Source organism: Solanum dulcamara, chromosome 4, assembly GCF_947179165.1.
Source record: "Solanum dulcamara chromosome 4, daSolDulc1.2, whole genome shotgun sequence".
Taxonomy (NCBI): Eukaryota; Viridiplantae; Streptophyta; class Magnoliopsida; order Solanales; family Solanaceae; genus Solanum; species Solanum dulcamara.
The window spans coordinates 15,261,667-15,271,406 of record NC_077240.1 but is presented as its reverse complement, the minus strand read 5'-3'; the positions used below and the strand labels follow the sequence as shown (position 1 = coordinate 15,271,406).

The following is a 9,740-nucleotide window of genomic DNA, read 5'->3' as shown; positions in this document are numbered from 1 at the left end:
AGTTATTATTATTTGATATTTTCACATGTATAAATAGATTTTCGAATTTTGATTATTATTAATGTTTTTTCTATTCTGCTCGTTAATTTCATTATAAGACGGTATTAACTTATATACTCAATCTATTGTTTAAAATTGCGAGGAGGAGTTGTTTGCTTTTTTTAAAGCAAAATTAAGAAGAGTTTTTTTTTTTTGATATTATTTCATGCAAAATTATTAATTTAAATTGGCGGAATTTTTTCCAAACGGTAATTTATGATTCGTGACCAAAAGAAAATATACCTTTCTCACAAACATGCACATGTTCGTTCTCTAATGGCTAACTATATAAATGTTCACATGCTTCGCCTTATTTTACTTTTTAAGAGACCAAAAGCAGAAACAAAATCTCTTATTCCTCCCCTCAAATCTGCATGGATTTTCTAGAAAAAAAAGCAAGTATCGTGTAATGTGCTCGATTCGTTTATTGAAGTTTTATAATTTTTGTTATTAATACTATAAAATAGAGTTATGTTTTATTTTAGGAGGAATTAATTTATAATATTAGACAATTAAAAGAAAATTATTTTTTTTATAAATAAATAATTTTTGACTGAGCTTCAAACTATAAATTATTATAATGATTTTTTATTTCTTCGGTATTCCAGATCTACTGTTTTGAACATAATTACTAAAGATATATTGTGTATTCCCGAAATAACTTAAAAACTATATATAATGTTGAACACTGATGAACTCACGAAAGTTGCATACATTCAACTCACGATAATTTTTCCTCAAAAATAATGTTATTGGGCCAGTGCACAACAATGGACTAACGTAACTAATAAATTCATGGAAAAAGAATATTTATACGTAAAATATTTATTCTTAAATGTCCCATTATTTTTTATACACCTTTTTATTTTAAATTCACGCGCTTATGTCATGTTGACGCCATTGCCTATCCTTTTTTTCCCCTCTCTAATACCATTACAGTAAATTACAGTATATGAATATATCCTGATGGTATCAAAGAGTAATTGAATAGTGACTTCATTGAAGGACTGTTTCTTCCTCCTTGATATCATCAAAGTATAATATACTCTGGTATCAAAGAATTGAGCAGTGTTTTAATTGAGGTTTGCTTTAAATCTTCGATGAGATTACTTAATCATCCATGATACTATTACAGTATATCTACATAGTGTCATGATATCATTGATGTATGTTTCAATTTTTCAATATTTTATTTTAAAAACTGTAAAAAGAGTCATAGTTTCGATACAATTTTTAAAATTTTTGCAAAAAGTGATTTTCTTTTTATAAAAATATACTTTCTACTAATTTAGAGTTTGATAAATAAGATTGTAACTTTCATAATTTTCTCTTAATTATTTCTTATTAATTTCTTAAAATATGAGTTCAATTCAATACCGATAGGGTATCAATATACCGATGAAGTATTACAGAGGATTAAACTCAGTCCTATATGATATCAATATGGTATCAATATACCGACGGAGTATCACAGAGGATTAATTCATAGTTGTGATGTTGATGTCATGTGCGAAATAAGAAAAGACAATGTGGGATAAAATTTGGATCATAAATTCATTAAGGATAAATGGTTTGAATTGAATCTAATTTAAGAATAAATTATTTGAATTGTAAAATAATTTCAATAATGCATCCAATTTAGATAATTTTTCCGAAGAATAGTAAAACCAATTGGTGTGGTCTGCGGAAAGTAGTTATGTGTGCAGAAAAAGCCGCGTTAATAAACAACCAATCATAATTTGCCACGTCAGACTATATACATTGTACACTCTACTCAATAATGCTCTCTTCTGTATACATACTGGAAAATCACAACATTCCTTTTTTCTTTTTCCCGTTTCCTAATTTTGTCAAAGAAAAACGTGAATACTTGAAAAATCTCTCACAGTGGGTGCGTGTTTTTGGTGTACGGAACAAAAATGGCGTCATCTAGAGATCAAATGGAGAAGATGAAGTCACGTCAGAATTATCGGAATCATTGGCACACTGATCTTATGCGAACCACTGAGACTGATCCTCTTTGTAAACTCTCGCTATTTTTTTTAAAGAGTTATTTCTATGTGGTGTAGCGTTTGATTTTGACTTATAGAGTGATCTGTGGCTTTTTTGCAGATTGCTGTTTCTCGCTTTGGTGGTGAGTGCTTCTATTATGGACTATGATTATGATTTATGATTTATGATCTTTGAGTTTATTTCTGTATAACATTGTCTGTTTGCTGAATAATATAGACGCTGGGATGGGTGTTTGTTGTTAGGATTGTTTGTAAATTGGGAAAAAATGCCATCAAATTAGGGTTGTTCTGAGAGGAGGTGTTAATGAGAATTGAAAATTGAAATGATACATACCAAATTCTAATGGAAACGATACGAGTATTCTAAGGAACAAATCAAGAGAATTGCTCCTGAAAAATCCCTCAACAATGGTGAACTGAATTGAGAAAGAGAGAAGAAGACTAATTTATTCATGAACCATATCAATTGGATAGTGATTACAATGATTCAGCTGGTAGCTGTACCAATAGAATAGTCGAGTAGAAACAATTGGGATTTCCAACTGAAGCACGTGTCAGTTACGTGACCTAACTAACTCAACTAACAAATTCTAACAAGTCTAACTAACTTTCGGAATTGACATAATTGGAAATCGAAGTACAATTACTAATCAATTACAATTAGGATCGTATTAATACTCCCTCCATCAAATAATCCTTGTTCTCAAGGATGGAAGTGGGGAAAACTTTTTGCACAGCATAAAAGTCTTCCCAACAAGAGTCTTCAGGTGCAGCATTAAATCATTTGACAAGAATCTGGAAACAACTTGACCGTTCCTTGGAACCAAAGGTCTATCAAGCACAGCTTCAGGTTCCAGCAAAACATGACCAGAATCACTATGAACACTGGGCAGAGTCGGAGAAGCAATGTGAGAGCCTATTTTCTTCTTAAGTTGTGACACATGAAAAAGTAGGATGTATCCTGCAGTTAGGAGGCAGATCCAAAGTGTAGGCCACCAGCCCTACCCTGGCAATGATCTTGAAAGGACCAAAGAACCTAGCAGACAACTTCTGAAAGCAATGACCTTTTAAAGAGGTCTGCCTATACGGCTGAAGTTTGAAAAAACCCAATCATCCACCTGGTAGCTCCTATCAGACCTCTGCTTGTCAGCTTGCATTTTTCATTCTATGTTGAGTTTTCACCAAATTAGATTTCAAGGCCCTTAGTGTAGCCTCTCTAGCTGTAGACTTCTATCTACTAAGTCCAACTGAGAGTCACAAGGAAAATAAGGTAAGAGAGGAGGTGGTTTCTGTCCATACACTACCTCATAAGGTGTCATCTGGAGAGAGGAATGGAAGGTGGTGTTGTACCACCACTCAGCAAGAGTAAGCCAATGAGGCCAATCTTTTGGCTTCCCAAATGTCATGCATTTAAGATAACCTCAGTTTGGCCATCAGTCTGAGGGTGGTAAGAAGTAGAAGTGAGTAGGGACACCTTTTGAAGTCTGAAAATTTCTTTCCAAAATTTACTGGTGAAGACAGCATCTCTGTCAGAGACAATAGAGTTGGGCAACCCATGTAACTTGAAAACATTGTCCATGAATAACTGTGCTACATCTAAGGCAGTGTAGGGGTGTTTCAATGTCATAAAATGAGCAGCTTTGCTCAACCTATCAACCACCACAAATATCACTTCTTTTCCTGCCACTTTAGGTAAACCTTCAATAAAATCCGTGGAGATATCAACCCATACCTTCTCTGGAATAGGTAATGATTGTAATAGCCCTGGTTTAGCTGTGTTCTCACCTTTGCACCTTTGACATACATCACATTCTCTGACAAAAGAATAAACATCCTGTTTCATTCTTTTCCAATTCTTGTCTAAGTTTATGCAATGTAGCAGTGATCCCAGAGTGTCCACGAAGGGAACTGGCATGTGCTTGAGCTAATAGCTTCTGTCGAACCATAGGGGATGTTGCCTACCATGACCTGCCCTTCCTGCTTACACTGTGTTTGGATGGTGGTTTCCCATGGTTTCATAATGTACGGTACTATATGGTATGGTATGGTACTGTATAGTACAATACAATACTATGTTTGGATAGACTGTATGGTTTGCTATTGTTTAATGATAATTTTGTTGTTTGATTTGATTGTATGGTACTGTATCGTAATTGATAAATTTACGAAAATACCCTTAATTATTATAAAATTATTAATAATAATTGAAGAGAGAATTTTAATTTGAAATCCCTAGAAGCTTCAATTGAAGAGATAACAAGCACAATTGAAGAGAGAATTTCAATTTGAAATCCCTAGAAGCTTCAAAAATTATTGCGAAACAGAATGAGTAATACGACGGTGAAAACAGTAGATATAGTAGGGTAACGTTTAATAAAGAATAAAAGGTAAATTAGAATTATTTAAAATTAAGTAAGAGTATAATTGGAAAAAAAATAAGTAAACAATGGGATACCACCAAATTGGTGGTTTCAAAAAGTGAGGGTTTTCATGGCTACAAAACCATGAAACCAAATCATACCATACCATGTAATTAAAGAAACAATCAAAACAAGCGTGGTTCTCTTATTAACCACACCATACCATACCACGGAAAACCATCATCTAAACAACTTGTTAGGATACCAGCGTGGTACCTATAATAAGGTTTAGAGCAAGTAGATGTCTGCAAGGTAGAAATCAACTTCTGTAAGGTGGAGTCAGTCGTCCAAGTATGTTTAACCTCTTTGAATAATTCAGAAACCACACCAGAGATACTATGCAGATGAGCAGGTTCATCTCTCCTGGACAATGCATCAACAACTGTATTCTCTTTACCCTTCTTGTAAGAGATAGAATAGTCATACCCCATTAGCTTGACCAACAATATTTGCTGACTGGGAGTGGTGATCCTTTGCTCCAAAAGATACTTCAAACTATGATGATCAGTTTTGATGATGAAAGGTTTCCCTAGTAGATAAGGTAATTTTGATGATGAAATTACTCTTCCATATCCCCTGTTATCACTTATCACAGGGAGATATATTGCTCAGAAACTTGAACTGACCACAAAATTTTCCTTTCTTCTTGTCTGAATGTTGGAAAATCGGGGGAGGAGAAGACACTTTCAATCACTCAAAATTTTTTGTTGAAGACAAGCTAAGTCAGGCAACGATTCTTCTTTGTTCCACTCAACTTGGCTTACAGAATTAATCATTTCTCATTGAAGACAAGTAGGGGATATATTTTCCCACCAACTGAAATTTTATTTTGCCTTCTCATACCTAGGTATTTATAGGGATTCCTCTAACATTTACTTACGACAAATACATGCACCTAATTTAAAATAGTTCATGAATTCTTTTCATCTTTCCTAGTTCATGAATAAAACAAAATATACTTGTATCATACTTAATTTCCTATACATGAACAAAGATGATTGATGTATCAAGAAGACTTTTTCTTTTCTCAACACAAGGTTCATTTTTCAACATGTTTTCCCCACAAAGTGGTATTAAGAATGTTCGTCTTATTGATTGTGCTACCATTCAAAATTGATTATTTCTTTACCTTGAATGTTAAAGCGCTCCATGTGCATCATATCTCCTCCGCAAACGAGCTCTGTACAATGATATGTCTAGGTAATTATTCTGTTTTTATGTTTGTGTATACAAATTGCTGCATCTTGAAGTATCTATAACAAGTAAAGACTTCCTTTTATAGATATACATGTTGTGGAGGCTATATGCCTTGTAGCGGCAGATGTGGAGAAAGCCATTGCCCTGAATTTTGTCTTTGCACGGAGGTCTGGGTTTTTTCTGTTGATCCTACAGTTATTTTTTTCAATTTCATGATTATATGATATAACTCTTCATTGTCAGACATATATCTACATATTTTTTCTGAAAATCTCTGAATCTGTATTTTTATTTTTCCTAATTTGTTTCTCAAACATGCTTTTGTGTTGTCAGGTTTTTCTTTGCTTTGGAAATTCTGTTGCTTCAACACGTTTTATGTTGCAAGATGAGTTCAATCTGCAGACAACAAAATGTGATAATTGCATAATAGTAATTTCAACTCTTCTCCACCTCCCCTCTCACTTCTCTTTGCTTGTAACATGCTCATCTTTTAATCTAATAGTGTAAAGATTTTTTACACGATATATTAGTGTTGTTGCACTTTTATAGCATGTTAGCTGTCCTTTTTATCAGGCAGCCAACTAATACTAATTATCATAGAGATTTATCGAGAATTACCTCATAGGTGACCTTATTGTATAAATATTTTTTACATAGTTCATAGAACTTAAACTCTATATCTAACTTACTTTGCCTCGGGTTGTAGGGATTCATGTTTTGCCTTCAGCAGTTAGCATGCATATGTAGCATTATTGCTTGTCTTACTGGAAGTGAAGAAATTCAAGATGCTTCTCAGCTTCTGAACTGCTTGTCGGACATTGTTTACTGCACGTAAGACACTTGGTTTTAAGTATCAAAAAACCTTTATTATGCCGGGCTGTATTTTCATATTCATTTACCGGTTCTCTTCTATTGGCAGGGTTTGTAGCTGTATGCAGGTATGTGAACCCATTCTTTATCTAGGAAATCCTTTAGCTTGAACATTGTTCCATTGAAATAGTCAAATTATTTCACCTTCTCTAAAAAGAGTTCCATTGAAATAGTGAATTAGCATCCAAGCCAAAAAGGTTATTTTTCATTATGCAACACCAGATGCCTTAATTTATACAATTGCTACTTTTTTGTTCTTTAAACCATGAAAGTTGCTGTGTTTGCAAGTAAACATAGGAGCTGCAAAATATTGTGAACAACCTCTTTACAGACTCCACTCAAGGGATTCATAATTAATCTATTTCCGTTCAGCTCATTTAGACCCTATGAAAAAGGATTCATCGTAATTATACTGCAACCTTCATCTCCATCAAACTTAATACCAGCTATACTTTGCAAAACTCATGCAAGTTGAGTGTATCGTACAACTTGTCAAAATCTTTTTTCAGAAAGAAGTCTGATAATGGCTAGTGAAGGAACTAATTATGCTTGTATAACTTCTGTCGTAACTTCAGCTACTGGTGTCTGTGAGGTACTCTAAATTGAAATGATACCTACAGATTACATTGTCCAATGTCCATTTTTGGCTTTCACTCACTTCAGTCTTGGTCATCATAATTCTGTTCAGACACAGCACAAGGTTGAAATGGATAAAAGAGATGGAAAATTTGGACCACGCCCAATGTCAGTGCCACCTGTGCAACAAATGTCTCGGTTAGATCAGCCCGGTCCCCCTTCAGTTGGATATCCACCAATGCAGCAACCTCATGGATACCCCCCACAACCCCATGGTTATCCACCACAACAACAACAGCTTCCCGGTTACCCACCACCTCAGCAGCAGCCTCAGGGTTATCCACCACCACAGCAGCAGCCTCAAGGTTATTCACCACCACAGCAGCAGCCTCAGGGTTACCCATCACCACAGCAGCAGCCTCAGGGTTACCCACCATCCAACTATCCCCCACCTGGTGCTGGATATCCCAGATCTGATTATCTTCAATGAGTTGGAACTTTCTTTTTCTGGCAGCAAAATCCTTTGATCTCTACTTGAATTTAGTACGGTGCTTTTAGACTATTCTTCATTTCTTACCTTGTAGATTATGGTAGGTCAGATAATAATTGAGTTGTGTTATACTTAACTTAAAGTGGATGACTCATTGTATGTGGAGTGATCATTCAATATTAAGAATTTATGCAGCACACCAACATTTGAAACAATTCCATGCTTCACCCTGAGATAAAGAAGGTAGGTTTGACTCCAGTCTTAGACCCAATCTTGGCTATACCCGTCAACGATGTGAATGGGAAGTATTTTGTTGTATATATCACTGGATTGCATATCAATCTCGTGAAGAAAAATTCTCAAAGCAACTTTAACATATGAACAAAGTATTCTCTAGCAGCCAATTAGAGTTTATGATTAATTAATATATGTAGTGTTGTTACTATCGGTTGTTACATGTTTCCTGTACTCTTGTTACGTTTTTTTTTGGGACTCCTTGAGCTGATGGTCTATTGGTAATAGTCTCCCTATTTCTAAGGTACCCTTCTAAATCCCAACTTGTGAGACTACACTGAGTATGTTATTGTTGTCATAATTTTAGTGGTCAAGTCTTGAAGACTAATTACAAACAGTGTCTTTTCTAATTTTAAATGCCCGGTCTATGTAACTATGTTGATTGTTGACTTAAGCAGTCCAGAAAGAGGAGTAGACCTATGGACGCTATTTTTACATATAGTATTAACACATGTACTCTTACATATCAAATTCATAATCTAAAAGTTCGAATTCAACTTCCAATCATTTGAACATGAATATACACGAGCCTTTTTACATATTATTATTTTGAAATGGAGGAGATTCATAACTTAGTTTTACCCTCTTAGAATTTGCACGTTGCCTAATATATATACTTATATGATATTTTTCTGCCAAGGGTTTAATTGGAAAATGGATGAGATTGAAGGATCCGATCAGGGTTGCGTATTGATTGGTTCGATTTGGTTTTGAAGTTTATCAGTTTGACTTATCGGTTATCAATTTGTAGACATGCTAAATCGTTATAGAAACCTTATTGGTTATTGATCTTTATCGATTTTGTTATCGGTTTAACCGTGAAGATTTAACACCAAAAAAATAATCATTGAAGATCCCTTTGAAACAAAGTGACAAACTAAATGAACCATGAATATGAGTTGACAAATTACATTTTGCTCAAAAACAAACACAGACATATTGTAGAATAGCCAAGAGTTTGAGACAACCACAAATAAATAAATCTTAAGTGAAAGACTTAATATATCGCATGATATAAATATAATTTATTAATTTACTATCTGGTTATCGGTTAATCCGTTAAGAAAAATCTCAAACCGTTAAGAATCGATAATAAAAAAATCAAAACTATTACCGAAACCGCCAAATCAATAACTCATAACTGATAAATTAATAATATTTTTGCTTCAAATTATCAATTTCGATTTAGTTTTAAATAATCTTAGATCCGATTCAATAGTTATTAATATGAACTTTTTGTATCCGTTATGTTCTAATCAAGTTAGTACATAAGAAATTAATTATAGTACAAATTTTATGTTAACAATCAACTGAAGAGATATGATTAGAAATGAAGATATTTGGGATAAGATGAGAGTAATTTTTGTGGAGGACAAAATACGGAGAGTAAAATTGAGATAGTTCGAGCATGTGAAAACGAGATATGCGGATGCTTCGATTGACTATGGATGTTTTCACGAAAGGTAGAAGTAAATAGAAGAAATGTTAAGAAGAAGTGATTAGACAGAATATGACACAGTCCCAACTTACTGAGGACATGACCATGAATATGAAGTTGTGGAGAACACGAATTATGGAGATATTAGTAGGTAGTAGTGCATTGTTTTGTTATCCATCCATACTATTAGTAGTAGTAATGCTAATGTAATTTTTTTGTCCTTCGATTTTCTATTATTATTTATTATTTTTTATACTCGAACTATCATATTATTTTTTTGTATTTACTCTCCTATTACTATATGCTATTTCTTGTAACTTCAATTATTTTTTATGGCGGTCTTAAATATAGAGTCTATCGAAAATAAATCTCTAGCTTTAATATAGAAAATAAGGTCACCTACA

The 9,740-nt window shown here is 33.8% G+C and overlaps 1 protein-coding gene across 1 annotated transcript; it reads left to right on the top strand.

The window, feature by feature from the left end:
- The first annotated feature begins 1,833 nt into the window (after nucleotides 1-1,833).
- On the top strand, nucleotides 1,834-8,049 carry LOC129886545 (uncharacterized). Its single transcript, XM_055961263.1, has 8 exons — nucleotides 1,834-2,061; nucleotides 2,152-2,173; nucleotides 5,615-5,671; nucleotides 5,754-5,835; nucleotides 6,002-6,097; nucleotides 6,375-6,499; nucleotides 6,588-6,606; nucleotides 7,227-8,049. The coding sequence occupies exons 1-8, from the start codon at nucleotides 1,959-1,961 to the stop codon at nucleotides 7,602-7,604; spliced, it is 882 nt and encodes a 293-aa protein (XP_055817238.1). The 5' UTR covers nucleotides 1,834-1,958; the 3' UTR covers nucleotides 7,605-8,049.
- Nucleotides 8,050-9,740: the final 1,691 nt, after the last annotated feature.

What these genes read in the sequence shown, in the direction of transcription:
- LOC129886545 (XM_055961263.1), top strand. Translation starts at nt 1,959, where the DNA reads ATGGCGTCATCTAGAGATCAAATGGAGAAGATGAAGTCACGTCAGAAT. An exon ending in TGCTGTTTCTCGCTTTGGTG is followed by an intron (nt 2,174 to 5,614) that starts GTGAGTGCTTCT and finishes TGAATGTTAAAG; the next exon opens with CGCTCCATGTGCATCATATC. An exon ending in CTGTACAATGATATGTCTAG is followed by an intron (nt 5,672 to 5,753) that starts GTAATTATTCTG and finishes TTCCTTTTATAG; the next exon opens with ATATACATGTTGTGGAGGCT.